The sequence below is a fragment of the Pleurodeles waltl genome, chromosome 7 (genome assembly GCF_031143425.1).
Source record: "Pleurodeles waltl isolate 20211129_DDA chromosome 7, aPleWal1.hap1.20221129, whole genome shotgun sequence".
Lineage (NCBI taxonomy): Eukaryota > Metazoa > Chordata > Amphibia > Caudata > Salamandridae > Pleurodeles > Pleurodeles waltl.
This window is the reverse complement of record NC_090446.1, coordinates 3,597,047-3,613,966: the sequence shown is the minus strand read 5'-3', so window position 1 is coordinate 3,613,966 and position 16,920 is coordinate 3,597,047. Positions and strand designations below refer to the sequence as shown.

Here is a 16,920-nt window from a genome sequence, read left to right as displayed (position 1 = left end):
ACCGTGGAGGAGCTGGAAAAACTGGTGGACGGGGTCCTACCCCTGTATGCGAAGCTGTATGGGCGACCAGAGGCTCAGTTAAGTTGCTATTTGACCTCCATGAATGTGTGAGAATGTGGCGGGTGCCTGTAGGCATTTTTGTTGGCTCTGTGGATGCTTACCTGTATTGTGTCTGACAGTTGATTATCTTGGCTATTGTCAAAATGTGTGTCTGCATGGGCCATGGTAGGTTGAACTGGCATGGCATTTGTGTTTGGGTCACCCACACTGACGTCTGTTTCATTCCTCCGTGTGTCCCATGCCGTTCAGTGCCAATCCGAAGAAAGGATTGTGGCAAGCCATCGCCAGGGAAGTGTGGCCCCTGGGGGTCTAAAACCGGCAGAGCACTCAGTGCAGGAAGCAGTGGAAGGACCTGCGGCGCTGGGCCCGGAAGACCGGAGAGGCCCAGCTGGGGACGGCCTCCCAACGTGGGAGAGGTGCCCGTCCTAAACTGACCCCCTCTAATGGCCTTCATACTGGCGGTGGCCTATCCCGATTTGGATGGGTGCTTGAAGGCAGCACAGCAGCCACAAGGGGGTGAGTACCAACACTATTGTGATGCTACTATGCTGTGTGTAGTTAGGTGTCATGGGGTGCATGCAGTGTAGTTCCAGGCCCATAGACAGGTGTGTCCCTGCAGTCCTGCCTCCCTCTATGTCTATGGGATAGTGTCCTTAGTTAGATATGGCTGGGAATGTAGGCCTGTGAGGGGTCCCCTGTTTGGGCTATTGGTTTTAATGTAGCCTCATGAATTAGCAGATTTGTTGTCTTGGCATTGTCTCTCATTGTATCCCATTGCAAAGTGTATCAGAGTGGAGGGCCATCATGGTCATGTAGTGTACTGTGGGATCATGTCTATCAGTCAGGGGCACATTCATGTGTAATATTGTGTCTGCTGGGGATTAGTGTCTGAGATGGGTGGGGTTGTATGTGTACCAACAGGTATGTTTGATCTTAATTTGACATACTTCTTTCCTGTTTTGCCTCCGTGCTCTTGTGTCCTTGTGTGCTTTAGCATCATCTGGCGAGGGAGCTGAGGCTCCAGCGAGTGGCAGTGCTGCAGCTCACGGTTCCCAGGAGGCAGAGTCCACCGATGCCAAAGAGACCAGTGGGTTGTAGGGCGAGGAGAGTACCACGGGGAGGCAACTACTACTAGAGGTAGTGTCTCCGACACCTCCTCCGATGACAGCTCCCTGTTGGTGGTGGACCCTACTGGGCCCACCCATTCTGTAACATCTTCTGCCACCCCCCCATACCATCACCACCCTCTCAGTAGCTCCCCAGCCAGTAGTCTGTGCCTGCTCACCCAGGAGGGTGGGCGTCTCTTTCATCCCAGGCACCTCATCTTCTGCCCCTGTTAGCCCTGCTGCCCTCACTGAGGAGGCTATTGACCTCCTGAGAATTATCTCTGAAGGTCAGACAACCATTGTGAATGCCATCCAGGGGCTGGCATCAAAGATGCACCAATGTAATACTTTCTAGGAAGGCATTCACAGTGCCATGGCTGACCTACAGAGATCCTTTCAGGCTCTGGCCTCCTCGTTGACGGCAGCCAGTGTCCCTGGTCTTTCCATCCCCCCTCCCACCACCTCTACCCCTTCCAGCACCCCACTCCCTTCTCCCATCCCAAGCATGCATCCAGACAGCCATGCACCCAAATCAACACTGAAGAAGCAAGCAGACAAACACAAGCACCACACGTCCCACCACATGCAGGCACACACCCAACATTCCAAGGCAGACACAGCAACATCCACCTCCCCCACTGTGTCCACCCCCCTCCTCCCAGGACACAGAAACGCTCCCGGACATCCACTCCAAACACATCCACCAGTAATAGGCCTACTGCACAGACACCAACCACAGCAGACCTACACCGTGTACCACCACTCCTTCAACCTCCACTCCCAAACCTGTCTCCGAGACCCCTCCAGCTGCTCCTCGAAAGCTTTTCTTCGAACGTGCTGACATGTTCGAACCCAGTCTTGTCCCTAAATGTTCCCTTGGCCTCCTGAAACCAACTCCTTCCTCATCCAAGTTCTCCCCAGTCTGACCTACCCATTCCCGTGCCTCTTCCCCAGGGAAGAAAAAGGCATGTGTTGCCTGTAGGAGGCTGGACTGGCTTGTAGTGAGTACCAAGGGGTACTTACACCTTGCACCAGGCCCAGGTATCCCTTATTAGTGTATAGGGTGTCTAGCAGCTTAGGCTGATAGATAATGGTAGCTTAGCAGAGCAGCTTACGCTGAACTAGGAGACGAGTGAAGCTCCTACAGTACCACCAGTGTCACTTGCACAATATCATAAGAAAACACAATACACAGATATACTAAAAATAAAGGTACTTTATTTTTATGACAATATGCCAAAGTATCTCAGTGAGTACCCTCAGTATGAGGATAGCAAATATACACAAGATATATGTACACAATACCAAAAATATGCAGTATAGCAATAGAAAACAGTGCAAACAATGTATAGTTACAATAGGATGCAATGGGGACACATAGGGATAGGGGCAACACAAACCATATACTCCAAAAGTGGAATGCGAACCACGAATGGACCCCAAACCTATGTGACCTTGTAGAGGGTCGCTGGGACTGTAAGAAAACAGTGAGGGTTAGAAAAATAGCCCACCCCAAGACCCTGAAAAGTGTGTGCAAAGTGCACTAAAGTTCCCCAAAGAGCACAGAAGTCGTGATAGGGGAATTCTGCAGGAAAGACCAAAACCAGCAATGCAACAACGATGGATTTCCAGACGAGGGTACCTGTGGAACAAGGGGACCAAGTCCAAAAGTCACGATCAAGTCGAGAGTGGGCAGATGCCCAGGAAATGCCAGATGTGGGTGCAAAGAAGCTGCTACTGGACAGTAGAAGCTGAGGATTCTGCAAGAACGACAAGGGCTAGAAACGTCCCCTTTGGAGGATGGATGTCCCACGCCGTGGAGAGTCGTGCAGAAGTGTTTTCCTGCGGAAAGACCGCAAACAAGCCTTGCTAGCTGCAAAGCTCGCGGTTAGGGTTTTTGGATGCTGCTGTGGCCCAGGAGGGACCAGGATGTCACCAATTGCGTGAGGGGACAGAGGGGGCGTCCAGCAAGACAAGGAGCCCTCTCAGAAGCAGGCAGCACCCGCAGAAGTGCCGGAACAGGCACTACGAAGTGGAGTGAAACGGTGCTCACCCGAAGTTGCACAAGAGTCTCACGCCGCCGGAGGACAACTCAGGAGGTCGTGCAATGCAGGTTAGAGTGCCGTGGACCCAGGCTTGGCTGTGCACAAAGGAAATCCTGGAAAAGTGCACAGGAGCCGGAGTAGCCGCAAAACACGCGGTTCCCAGCAATGCAGTCTGGCGTGCGGAGGCAAGGACTTACCTCCACCAAACTTGGACTGAAGAGTCACTGGACTGTGGGAGTCACTTGGACAGAGTTGCTGAGTTCAAGGGACCTCGCTCGTCGTGCTGAGAGGAGACCCAGAGGACCGGTGATGCAGTTCTTTGGTGCCTGCGGTTGCAGGGGGACGATTCCGTCGGCCCACTGGAGATTTCTTCGGAGCTTCTAGTGCAGAGAGGAGACAGACTACCACCACAGCATGCACCACCAGGAAAACAGTCGAGAAGGCGGCAGGATCAGCGTTACAGTGTCGCAGTAGTCGTCTTTGCTACTTTGTTGCAGTTTTGCAGGCTTCCAGCGCGGTCAGCAGTCGATTCCTTGGAAGAAGGTGAAGAGAGAGATGCAGGAGAACTCGGATGAGCTCTTGCATTCGTTATCTAAGGAATTCCCCAAAGCAGAGACCCTAAATAGCCAGAAAAGAGGGTTTGGCTACTTAGGAGAGAGGATAGGCTAGCAACACCTGAAGGAGCCTATCAGAAGGAGTCTCTGACGTCACCTTCTGGCCCTGGCCACTCAGAGCAGTTCAGTGTGCCAGCAGCACCTCTGTTTCCAAGATGACAGAGGTCTGGAGCACACTGGAGGAGCTCTGGGCACCTCCCAGGGGAGGTGCAGGTCAGGGGAGTGGTCACTCCCCTTTCCTTTGTCCAGTTTCGCGCCAGAGCAGGGCTGAGGGATCCCTGAACCGGTGTAGACTGGCTTATGCAGAGATGGGCACCATCTGTGCCCATCAAAGCATTTCCAGAGGCTGGGGGAGGCTACTCCTCCCCTGCCTTAACACCTTTTTCCAAAGGGAGAGGGTGTAACACCCTCTCTCTGAGGAAGTCCTTTGTTCTGCCCTCCTGGGCCAAGCCTGGCTGGACCCCAGGAGGGCAGAAACCTGTCTGAGGGGTTGGCAGCAGCAGCAGCTGCAGTGAAACCCCAGGAAAGGCAGTTTGGCAGTACCCGGGTCTGTGCTAGAGACCCGGGGAATCATGGGATTGTCTCCCCAATACCAGGATGGCATTGGGGGGGCAATTCCATGATCTTAGACATGTTACATGGCCATGTTCGGAGTTACCATTGTGAAGCTACACATAGGAAGTGACCTTTATGTAGTGCACACCTGTAATGGTGTCCCCGCACTCACAAAGTCCGGGGAATTTGCCCTAAACAATGTGGGAGCACCTTGGCTAGTGCCAGGGTGCCCACACACTAAGTAACTTAGCACCCAACCTTTACCAGGTAAAGGTTAGACATATAGGTGACTTATAAGTTACTTAAGTGCAGTGGTAAATGGCTGTGAAATAAAGTGGACGTTATTTCACTCAGGCTGCAGTGGCAGGCCTGTGTAAGAATTGTCAGAGCTCCCTATGGGTGGCAAAAGAAATGCTGCAGCCCATAGGGATCTCCTGGAACCCCAATACCCTGGGTACCTTAGTACCATATACTAGGGAATTATAAGGGTGTTCCAGTATGCCAATGTAAATTGGTGGAATTGGTCACTAGCCTGTTAGTGACAATTTGTACAGAGAGAGCATAACCACTGAGGTTCTGGTTAGCAGAGCCTCAGTGAGACAGTTAGGCACCACACAGGGAACACATACATATAGGTCACAAACTTATGAGCACTGGGGTCCTGGCTAGCAGGGTCCCAGTGACACATAACAAACATACTGAAAACCTAGGGTTTTCACTATGAGCACTGGGCCCTGGCTGGCAGGATCCCAGTGAGACAGTGAAAACACCCTGACATACACTCACAAACAGGCCAAAAGTGGGGGTAACAAGGCTAGAAAGAGGCTACTTTCTCACACAACCCCCCCCCCCCCCCCAAACGAAGGACAATAAGGCTAACCGTGGCCAGTTGAGACTTTATTGTCTAAGTGGTGATAAGTAGAGAGTAGCTCTGCAATAGACTGATTACTCCCTTTATCATCCACTATATGGTTACTTCCCTGTGGGGATGTAAACCACCCTGTTTGAAGTTTTTTAGCTAAGCAACAATGTGAAGATGTATTTCCAGAGTTTCTATCAGTAAGTTTTAGTTTAGAGCAGTGGGAATTGTCCACTGAACCTATTTGTAGTGCTGAAAATGCCAGACAGGGATGCTGTCTCAGTAAAGCCCTAGCTGGGCAAAAACGTTGTCCATATGGCTGGGAGAGAGAACAGGGATGCTGTTTCTCTTGAGTTGGAGCAGGGCAGGGATGCTGTACTATGAGCTCCACACTAGGGCAGGGATGCTGTCCTAAGTGTTGTGAGGCAGTGCAGGGTTTCTGCACTAAAGTTTCTCTGGGAGAGTTGGAGGGATGCTCCATGTTAACCAAAATGGTGCTCTTTTTCTCACCAATGTTAGTTATCCCACAGAGAGGTACTTCTACCTCAGGGAGTACAGCTTTGCCAGCTGATGATTCCCTTGGAACAGGTGCCACCACAGGAGAGGTTTCTCCCACCACAGGAATGATATCCTGATTGGCAGGGTGGTTAGGGGATACTGTGATACCTTTTTTACCTGTTGTTGGAGAGGGATCCTGACTTTTCAGGCCTTCTCTCCTTTGCTTTTTCATTTCAGTAGAAATGAGAGGGAACAATTCCTCTGGGATGCCCAGCATGGCTGCATGGGCATAAAACTCTACATCAGCCCAACCTGAGGCCTCTAGGTCATTACCTAAGAGACAGTCTACAGGTAAGCTAGGTGATACTACCACTTGCTTAGGGACAGTAACTCCACCCCAACTAAACTGAATTATAGCTAAGGGAAGAAACTTAGTGGAGTTATGGACATCAATAATCTTATACTGTTGTCCAATGATGTGTTGTTCAGGATGCACTAGGTTTTCAGTCACCAAAGTGATACCGGCACCTGTGTCCCTGTAGGCCAAGGCCTTAACACCATTTATTGAAACTGTCTGCCTGTACTTATCCATTGTAAGGGGACAAGCAGCCAGTGTGGCAAGGCTAATGCCACTAGGTGTGACAGAAACTGTCTTGGGACTGACTACCCCAGTTTCTATGATGGACCCATAAGTGAACCCAACTACACCCTTAGTTTGACTGTTGCCAGCAGTCCCACCACTAGTACGACTACTGCTAGGGGCACTAGAGCTTGATGTATTAGTGGTGGTAGGCTCAGGGGGTTTACCTGGACAGGACTGATCCCCAGGTCTATGGCCGCTGTTTTTACACACAAAGCACCAAGGCTTTTTAAATTGTGTAGGTTGAGAAGAAGAGGAAGAATTTGTTTTATCCCCAGCCCCTGAAGAGTGTTTAAGATTTGAAGTGGGATCTTTGGTTTTACCCTTATCCCCATGCTTATCTTGAGATTTCTCACCATCTTTCTTCTTGCCATCCTTGTCACCACCTGTATGAACTTTTCTGTTCACTCTTGTTCTGACCCATTTGTCTGCCTTCTTTCCCAATTCTTGGGGAGAGGTCAGATCTGAGTCCACTAGATACTGGTGCAACAAATCAGACAAACAATTATTAAGAATATGCTGTCTCAGGATTAAGTTATACAGGCTTTCATAGTCAGAAACTTTACTGCCATGTAACCACCCCTCCAAGGCCTTCACTGAATGGTCAACAAAGTCTACCCAGTCTTGTGAAGACTCCTTTTTGGTTTCTCTGAACTTCATCCTGTACTGTTCAGTGGTTAAGCCATAACCATCAAGGAGTGCATTCTTAAGAACTGCAAAATTATTGCCATCACTTTCTTTCACAGTAAGGAGCCTATCCCTACCCTTTCCACTAAATAATAGCCATAGGATAGCAGCCCACTGCCTTGGAGGGACCTCCTGTACAACACAGGACCTCTCAAGTGCAGCAAACCACTTGTTAATGTCATCCCCCTCCTTGTAAGGGGGAACTATCTTATGCAGATTCCTAGAATCATGCTCTTTTGCAGGATGACTATTTGGAATACTGCTGCTGCCACCATGGGATTCAAATCCGAATTTCTGTCTTTCTCTTTCTATCTCCAATGACTGCCTATCTAAATCCAGCTGTTGCTTCTTGAGCTTCAGTCTGGATTGTTCCACTCTCAATCTATTGAGCTCCCTTTCTAACACTCTGTCATCAGGGTGTGTGGGTGAGGCATGTCTAGAAACAGAAGTATGCTGAGAATGAACAGAAGGAGACCTGGCCCTAACAGATGGCACTCTAACAACCTGGCTAACAGAATGAATACTCCTACTATGATGAGAAGGAACACCCTTACTGTGATGTGGGGCAACACTATTACTGTGGTGTGAAATCACATCAGTACCAGCTATGCTAGGTGGTCTGCTAATGGGCAGGTTGAGAAGCGTCCCTCCCAAATCTTTTACTAGGGGTGCCCCAGGATCAGATTGGGAACCATCAGCCAATTTCTCACCAGAAATGCCACCTAAGGTCTTATCTTGTTCAATGAGCATATTAACCAACAGTTGTCTTGAGGGATTCTTCCCTACCCCTAAACCTCTATCTATGCAGAGACTCCTTGCTTCCTTCCAGCTAAGGTTGTCATAAGCTATGTTGGACAGATCAAGAGTTTGGCCTGTACCAGACATGATAGAAAGTGTTTAAGGGACAGAAAAAGTGAGAAAAAAAAAGTTTTCAGAACTTTTTAAAGAACAGAAAAACAACTTTTTAAACTTTTTAAGAACTTTTTGAAAGTTTAGAGGTACTTTTCAGCACTAAGTAAAGAAGTGAGAGAAGAAAAGCAAAACTTTTTGGTTAGGTGTACATACACTGAACTTGTTTTGTATATTTTTCTCTTATGAAAAGTACAGTGACAAAAAGTGGTAAGTGGTTGCAAAGTACTTATCCCACCGCTGCACAACCAATGTAGGAGGCTGGACTGGCTTGTAGTGAGTACCAAGGGGTACTTACACCTTGCACCAGGCCCAGGTATCCCTTATTAGTGTATAGGGTGTCTAGCAGCTTAGGCTGATAGATAATGGTAGCTTAGCAGAGCAGCTTAGGCTGAACTAGGAGACAAGTGAAGCTCCTACAGTACCACCAGTGTCACTTGCACAATATCATAAGAAAACACAATATACAGATATACTAAAAATAAAGGTACTTTATTTTTATGACAATATGCCAAAGTATCTCAGTGAGTACCCTCAGTATGAGGATAGCAAATATACACAAGATATATGTACACAATACCAAAAATATGCAGTATAGCAATAGAAAACAGTGCAAACAATGTATAGTTACAATAGGATGCAATGGGGACACATAGGGATAGGGGAAACACAAACCATATACTCTAGAAGTGGAATGCGAACCACGAACGGACCCCAAACCTCTGTGAGCTTGTAGAGGGTCGCTGGGACTGTAAGAAAACAGTGAGGGTTAGAAAAATAGCCCACCCCAAGACCCTGAAATGTGGGTGCAAAGTGCACCTAAGTTCCCTAGAGAGCACAGAAGTCGTGATAGGGGAATTCTGCAAGGAAGACTAACACCAGCAATGCAACAACGATGGATTTCCAGACGAGAGTACCTGTGGAACAAGGGGACCAAGTCCAAGAGTCACACTCAGGTCGTGAGTGGGCAGATGCCCAAGAAATGCCAGCTGAGGGTGCAAAGAAGCTGCCACCGGATGGTAGAAGCTGTGGATTCTGCAAGAACGAAGAGGACTAGGAACTTCCCTTTTGGAGGATGGATGTCCCACGTTCTGAAGAAGCTTGCAGAGGTGTTTCCGTGCAGAAAGACCGCCATCAAGCCTTGCTAGTTGCAAGGGTCGCGGTTAGGGTTTTTGGATGCTGCTGTGGCCCAGGAGGGACCAGGATGTCGCCAATTGCGTGAGGAGACAGAGAGGGCGCCCAGCAAGACAAGGAGCCCACTCAGAAGCAAGCAGCACCCGCAGAAGTGCCGGAAAAGGCACTACGAAGAAGAGTGAACCGGAGCCCACCCGAAGTCACAAAAGAAGGTCCCACGACACCGGAGGACAACTCAGGAGGTCGTGCACTGCAGGTTAGAGTGTCAGGGACCCAGGCTTGGCTGTGCACAAAGGAAATCCTGGAAGAGTGCACAGGAGCCGGAGCAGCTACAAATCACGCGGTACCCACCAATGCAGTCTAGCGTGGGGAGGCAATGACTTACCTCCACCAAACTTGGACTGAAGAGTCACTGGACTATGGGAGTCACTTGGACAGAGTTGCTGAGTTCCAGGGACAACGCGCGTCGTGCTGAGAGGGGACCCAGAGGACCGGTGATGCAGTCTTTTGGTGCCTACGGTTGCAGGGGGAAGATTCTGTTGACCCACAGATTTCTTCAGAGCTTCTAGTGCAGAGAGGAGGCAGACTACCCCCACAGCATGCACCACCAGGAAAGCAGACGAGAAGGCGGCTGGATCAGCGATACAAGGTTGCAGTAGTCGTCTTTGCTACTTTGTTGCAGTTTTGCAGACGTCCAGAGCAGTCAGCGGTCGATTCCTTGGCAGAAGGTGAAGAGAGAGATGCAGAGGAACTCTGATGAGCTCTTGCATTTGTTATCTAAAGAATTCCCCAAAGCAGAGACCCTAAATAGCCAGAAAAGGAGGTTTGGCTACCTAGGAAGGAGGATAGGCTAGCAACACAGGTAAGAACCTATCAGAAGGAGTCTCTGACGTCACCTGCTGGCACTGGCTACTCAGAGCAGTCCAGTGTGCCAGCAGCACTTCTGTTTCCAAGATGGCAGAGGTCTGGAGCACACTGGAGGAGCTCTGGGCACCTCCCAGGGGAGGTGCAGGTCAGGGGAGTGGTCACTCCCCTTTCCTTTGTCCAGTTTCGAGCCAGAGCAGGGCTGGGGGATCCCTGAACCAGTGTAGACTGGCTTATGCAGAGATGGGCACCATATGTGCCCATCAAAGCATTTCCAGAGGCTGGGGGAGGCTACTCCTCCCCAGCCCTGACACCTTTTACCAAAGGGAGAGGGTGTAACACCCTCTCTCTGAGGAAGTCCTTTGTTCTGCCTTCCTGGGCCAAGCCTGGCTGGTCCCCAGGAGGGCAGAAACCTGTCTGAGGGGTTGGCAGCAGCAGCAGCGAAACCCCGGGAAAGGTAGTTTGGCAGTACCCGGGTCTGTGCTAGAGACTCGGGGGATCATGGAATTGTCTCCCCAATTACAGAATGGCATTGGGGTGACAATTTCATGATCTTAGACATGTTACATGGCCATGTTCGGAGTTACCATTGTGATGCTATACATATGTAGTGACATATGTATAGTGCACGCGTGTAATGGTGTCCCCGCACTCACAAAGTCCGGGGAATTTGCCCTGAACAATGTGGGGGCGCCTTGGCTAGTGCCGAGGTGCCCACACACTAAGTAACTTAGCACCCAACCTTTACCAGGTAAAGGTTAGACATATAGGTGACTTATAAGTTACTTAAGTGCAGTGGTAAATGGCTGTGAAATAACGTGGACGTTATTTCACTCAGGCTGCAGTGGCAGGCCTGTGTAAGAATTGTCAGAGCTCCCTATGGGTGGCAAAAGAAATGCTGCAGCCCATAGGGATCTCCTGGAACCCCAATACCCTGGGTACCTCAGTATCATATACCAGGGGATTATAAGGGTGTTCCAGTATGCCAATCTGAATTGGTGAAATTGGTCACTAGCCTGTTAGTGACAATTTGTAAAGAGAGAGCATAACCACTGAGGTTCTGGTTAGCAGAGCCTCAGTGAGACAGTTAGGCATCACACAGGGAACACATACATATAGGTCACAAACTTATGAGAACTGGGGTCCTGACTAGCAGGGTCCCAGTGACACATAACAAACATACTGAAAACATAGGGTTTTCACTATGAGCACTGGGCCCTGGCTAGCAGGATCCCAGTGAGACAGTGAAAACACCCTGACATACACTCACAAACAGGCCAAAAGTGGGGGTAACAAGGCTAGAAAGAGGCTACTTTCTCACAATTACATGATGCACCAAAAGATCATTAACCTCGAGAAGGTTAAAAACAGGAGAACGAGAAGGGGATTACTCATGAACCGACTACTCCTTGAATGTATTGGACTGTTTGAGGGAGATGGAATACTCTTCGTAATTTCTCCAGCCGCTGCGAAAGTAATCTGCTCCAGAGAGGGAAGCTCTGATCAAGCCTCGCACTGAAATGACGACTCCAGAAAGAATCACGGAAACTCCATCAGAACCAGGAACACCTGCGAGCAAAGGAAGACTCGAAGCCAAGCATAGGAAATACCCTGGCAGTTCTATTTATAGACTGGTGATGAGTCATTAGACAAATGCTGGTGATTAGTCAAACACTTCTGATGATTTATATGAAGGAATTCGATGTCTCCATAAACCACTTGGCACACACCTCACAAACGGAACAACACTTGCTTTTATCAATATAAACAAACATGCAATGTAGTTTTCCTTACAAGTTACAGGGAAGTGCTGTGCTGTAAACACATTCATGACATGTTTCATCGTTCTTCATACATGCTGATTTATTTTGTGAGGGTGCAGCAAGAAGCGTGCGTGTGCATGTGTGAGTGCGAGTCCTAACAGAAGGCCACCTAGAAAAATGCATATAGAACCACACAGGTGAGTTACCAGTCTCTTCTTTTGCAGGATCGTCGATGAGGTTGGTGGGCACACAGTGCCAGCTGGAGAGTCTTCTGCGGCTCCCAGTTCCGGTGGGTGCAGTGCTGAAAAGTTTCTTGGAACAGGCCACTTGGAGGGGCCACCTGGAAAAGGAGCAGGTTTGCAGATTTAAAGGTGGGGCCTTTGGGTCCCCTTGGGCTGTCGAGGTTGCAAGGGGTTAGGGACCCTTGGCACACAGCATGTTCCGCGATGCAGGGCTCAGGGCAGCTGGATGCAGGGCGAGGTGGAGGTCTTGGAGTCTATGCGCAATGGAACCCTTTGGAGCTGGAGGTAAGTCTTCTTCCCGGGGCCTTGCAGGACGATGAGGGTGCTCTGGCGGGAGGTCCGGGATATTCCTGAAGTCCCTCAACTGGGGCTTCCTACTGGTCCATTTGCCGCTCTGAGTGAACTGTTTTTGCTGTTGTCTGATGTGCACTGACCAGTACCTGGGGTATTGGCACAACTTGGTCACGTGAGGGTGCAGTGCCACCAAAGTTGGCACACTTGTAGGTCTCATCCGGGCTGTTGTTGGGTTATGGCTGTGACTTCTGGTTGAAGAGATATTGTCCAGTTGGTGAAGTGACCCTCACCGGTTTGCTGGTTCTTTGCTTCTTGAATGGTGCCTCCACTAAGGAGGGGGATCTTGGGCTATTTGGAAACCCTGGAGGCCCTCTGGGTCTTTTGAGGTTGGTCCAGTGGTCAGCTCCTCCGCAGTGGCGATTGTACAGACTCTGGTGCAGCAAGCAGGGGTCTTGGGGCCTCTTCTGGTGCAGCAGGTCCTCTGTTCTCGTCCCGTTGGGTTCTTTGGTGCGGTCTTTGTTTCTTCCTGATGAGTCTGCTTTCTTGGTCTAGAGAAGCCTACTAAATATTGAATTTATTGGGCGTTTTAGGGGGAACCTGGTAGTGCCCAATGGGACACTTGCCCTGGGGTGGCTTGCCCTATGGTAACTACAAGTTGTGCTCTCGCCATGCACAGTTTTTTGCTAAATAATCTTACTGCAAATGTTACATTGATATTATCAATGATGTTATCAAAGATGTCATGAGTGATGTAATATGTGGGGTAATTAGCAGTGGATGGTGTGGTCCAAGTTATAGCTACCTTAGTGCATGGATTATAGTTACTTGAAGTATAACTATAACTGCTGAATTTCTATGGTTTTGTGAAAGTAAATTCAGATCCTTTCTATAATGTCCTTTGTTTTATTCAGTGGATTTGTACATTTTTTAAAAAAAAGTAAAGTAATTTTAGTTACTATACGTTAATTCAACCACCGGATTTCATTTAGATGTCGAGAATGAGGGTGGGATGATACAGCTTTGAGGGTCTCTTGTTTTTATATTGTAGGGTTTCAATGACAATGGAGGAGTATGTTCTATTGTGTAGTTAGCAAATGATCCAAGTAAGAGCGGTATCCTTAATGCCTGCTGTCTCAAGTCTTAGGATTAGAGTGCCATGATTGACTGTCAAAGGCTACTGAAAGGTCTAAGAGACGTGGGACAGAAACCCCATTCTGGTCTACTGTGTTTTCAGGTCATCCCAGATGGAGATGATGGCTGATCCGGCGGCTATAACTACTTGAAATCCTGTTTGGAAGTCAGAAAGTATGGAGTTTTCTTCAATTAATTGTGACAACTGACTGAAAGCTGCTCTTTCTGTAAGTTTGCCTAGGAATCGTCTGCTATTGGCCTGTGGACGTGAAGATCTGCACTTGCATAGGTGGCGATTTAAACTCTTAGGTGTGTAATAGCATTTTGTAGTACTTTAGTAGTACTGCAAATTGCAGGTTATGAATAGGATCCATTGTGGGCGCTTTTACTCAAGAAGTAGTCATAGTTCAGAAAGACCAAACTGTTCATCCTTGAAGCATATCCTCCTAGTGAACTGGTCTTGTGCATCTTTCTTGTAGGTGCTTCACGGAACAGTTATGGAGCTGGGCAACAAGACCACAGTGACAGAAGTTATTCTTGTGGGATTCACTGGAGGGACCGGACCGCGGATTACCATCTTCATCATTCTTCTCTTGATCTACACAGCCACAATGGTGGGAAATGTTATGATGATAGTCTTGGTATGTCTGGACCGACGCCTGCACTCGCCCATGTACTTTTTCATCTGCAACTTATCTCTGGTGGAAACTGGAAACAGTTCAAATATGGTGCCTCTAATGTTAGTGCAGATGTTTTCAGTGCATAAATCAATTTCAGTGGCCTGTTGCTTTACACAGTACTTTTTTAATATTTACTTTGCTGCCAATGTATTCATCTTCCTGCCCATCATGTCCTATGATCGTTACGTGGCCATATGCGATCCTCTGCATTACTCCACCATCATGATTAATCGGTTTTGCATTCAGCTTGTCATCGGATCATGGCTGGGCTCTGTATTTGTTGTCCTCTACTCCACTATCATAACAAACATGCTGCCGTATTGTGGCCCAAACATCATAGACCATTTTTTTTGTGATGGTCTGGCTATCGTGAAACTAGCCTGCGCTGACACTGTGCTCCTCGGTATCGTACATCTACTCTTAGCGCTTGTCCTCCTGCTGAGCTCGTTGGGGTTTACGGTTCTCTCCTATATCTACATTATTTCCAGTATTCTGCGAATCCCGTCAACAGACGGACGCCAGAAGGCCTTCTCCACCTGCAGCTCGCATCTGCTCATGGTCACCATCGTCTACGGGAGCGCCATCTTCGTTGAAGTGAGCCCGGCGCTGCACCCCTCCGCGGGGCTCTACAAAACCATCAACCTCTTCAGCAGCTTTCTCTCTCCTTTGATGAATCCTTTCGTTTATACTTACAGAAACACGGTGTTCAAGGAGGTGCTGAAGAATCAAGTGCGTCGAGACGCACATTAACCTCAAAGCGCGCGCCCACCTGTGAGGAAGCTCCACACACTCAGACCCGCTTCCCGCGCTTCGGAGAACCCTGCACGCGCCTCCGCCTGCGGACCGGAAGGGGCGGGGCGTGGCAGGAGTGACGCGGCTCTCGCCCGGTGTACTGCCTCTTGACGCATTCCAGTGCTCGCACCCGCGCGCCCCTGCCGCCGGGTCACGTGCTTCCGCTTCCGGGTCACCGCCGCCTCCTTCCGGTCTTTGTCGGTCCTGCTTCCTCCGTCTTTCACGGGTTCTCGGATCTTCCGCGCGGCCGCTCCTGCCTAACTGCTCAACCCGGACCTGCAAAGACAAAAGAAAGGACAAATCACCCCTTTTAAAGATTCCTGTTACAAACGTACCTGAGATCAGCCCCCGCCTTGGGAGTGCGCTACTCTGACATCTGAGGAATATTCCTATAAAACCAAAGTAAAGATATAAGCGCTTGTTCTGGAACTCTTAAGAAGTTGTACTAAGGACTCGTAATCGCAACTCTTATTTGCTTTAGTTTTGAGTTGTTGTCACACAGAACAGAGGTTGGTAGGTATGCCTACTCGCGCATATGTACATAGGGTCTCTTGTGCTGACTCAGCTACCACATCACTGCTTCCGCTCTGCTATGCTTTCCTTACATTTCTTTATGCTTCAATTATACAACCGTTTGTCTAACTAATAGAAGAGAGGAGGGTGAGAGCAGACGGAATGCCAAGCCCACCTCAGATTTCTTCCTGAGTGATCTGGAAGTGCACAATGCCACTTTAGCTGACTTTGCAAACATGATGGGCAATTTACAAAAAGAAACACAGGCACTTACTCTTAGAGTATGCGCATGACAACATAGTAGTACCCCTAACCTTACTCCTGGGACTAGTCAGAGGGTCAATGGGAATTCCTTTTCTCCCGTCTATTCTTCTGGGTCTGCAACTCCAGTAATTCATGTCACTGCTCCCCCATCTATTCCACTGGCACCACCTGAAAGGCCCACGGGGATCCCGCAGAATTGGCCACATTTATGAACCAGCGCCACCGGCACTTTCTGTGCAAGGCCTTTTGCTTCCCTACTGAGCAATCGAAAGTGGCCTTTGTTTTGTCACACTTGGGGGGTACTGCGACTACATGGTCTTTCCCCCTAGTGGGACGTAATGACCTTATGCTGTACGATTATAATGCCTTTTGAAACTGAGTTAAGGAGACTTTTCAATAGGAATCCATTCATGCAGTCAGTGGACACCATGTTGTTGAATCTAAAGCAAGGTACTAAGGCCCATATTTATACTTATTTAGCGCCCAATTTGCGCCGCTTTTTAACACAAAATCGGTGCAAGCTTACAAAATACTATTATATTTTGTATCTTGTAATAACTTTATTTCGGCTGAAAGCCATAAAAGTAAGAACAGTACAAATACATAAAAATGTGCAACATGTCGGTTCTGAGAACAACCAAAGTGACAAATACATGACACGATATGTTTTGGGAATCATAAATAACACACTTATAAAAAAATAAGAGATATTGCAATATTTTTTAAAAGTTTAAAAGCCCCAAGGGTACGAAAATTAGGTCATTGTAGTTTTTATCTCCCGTCAATTAAAACTTATTCCACTGGATGATTGTAAGCTAAAAAACCAATATATTTAAAAACACTTGGTTAAGACAATTCTCTGTTCTTATTGCCTGGATATTCTACAAATAGCTCACTACTGTGGAGCTGGTTTTACCATCTTCCTCAGCTGTCAGGTATAAGGGAAGGAAATTCCGTAGCTTGCTTTGGGTGCAGTAAGAAAGTGATAAGAATCCAGGATAGTACAAGATAACGCAAACCATCATTAATCTTTAAGGACTAAGGTTCCAAGCCCTTGTATCTTTAGCTTCGACCGACTTAGGGCGGTTTTATAAATTACGTAAAATCTAAAATCAATATGTTAAAATTCATGCTTATGCTGGTTCTCTTGATCTTATGGCCCATGCACTTCTCAAGTAGCTTGCAATAGAGAAAACTATTTTATCATTTGTGTCAGTTGTTAAAAGTCTTAATGCTATCTTCCATTCCCTTGTTCCAAATGACCTACATA

The 16,920-nt window shown here is 48.2% G+C and overlaps 1 protein-coding gene across 1 annotated transcript; it reads left to right on the top strand.

Annotated features, from left to right (window-relative positions):
* Nucleotides 1–12,180: 12,180 nt before the first annotated feature.
* Nucleotides 12,181–14,831, top strand: LOC138246703 (olfactory receptor 6M1-like). Its single transcript, XM_069201475.1, has 2 exons — nucleotides 12,181–12,261; nucleotides 13,881–14,831. Exons 1-2 carry the CDS (start codon nucleotides 12,181–12,183, stop codon nucleotides 14,829–14,831), a joined length of 1,032 nt encoding a protein of 343 aa, XP_069057576.1.
* Nucleotides 14,832–16,920: the final 2,089 nt, after the last annotated feature.

What these genes read in the sequence shown, in the direction of transcription:
- LOC138246703 (XM_069201475.1), top strand. Translation starts at nt 12,181, where the DNA reads ATGCAGGGCTCAGGGCAGCTGGATGCAGGGCGAGGTGGAGGTCTTGGA. An exon ending in GGAACCCTTTGGAGCTGGAG is followed by an intron (nt 12,262 to 13,880) that starts GTAAGTCTTCTT and finishes TCTTTCTTGTAG; the next exon opens with GTGCTTCACGGAACAGTTAT.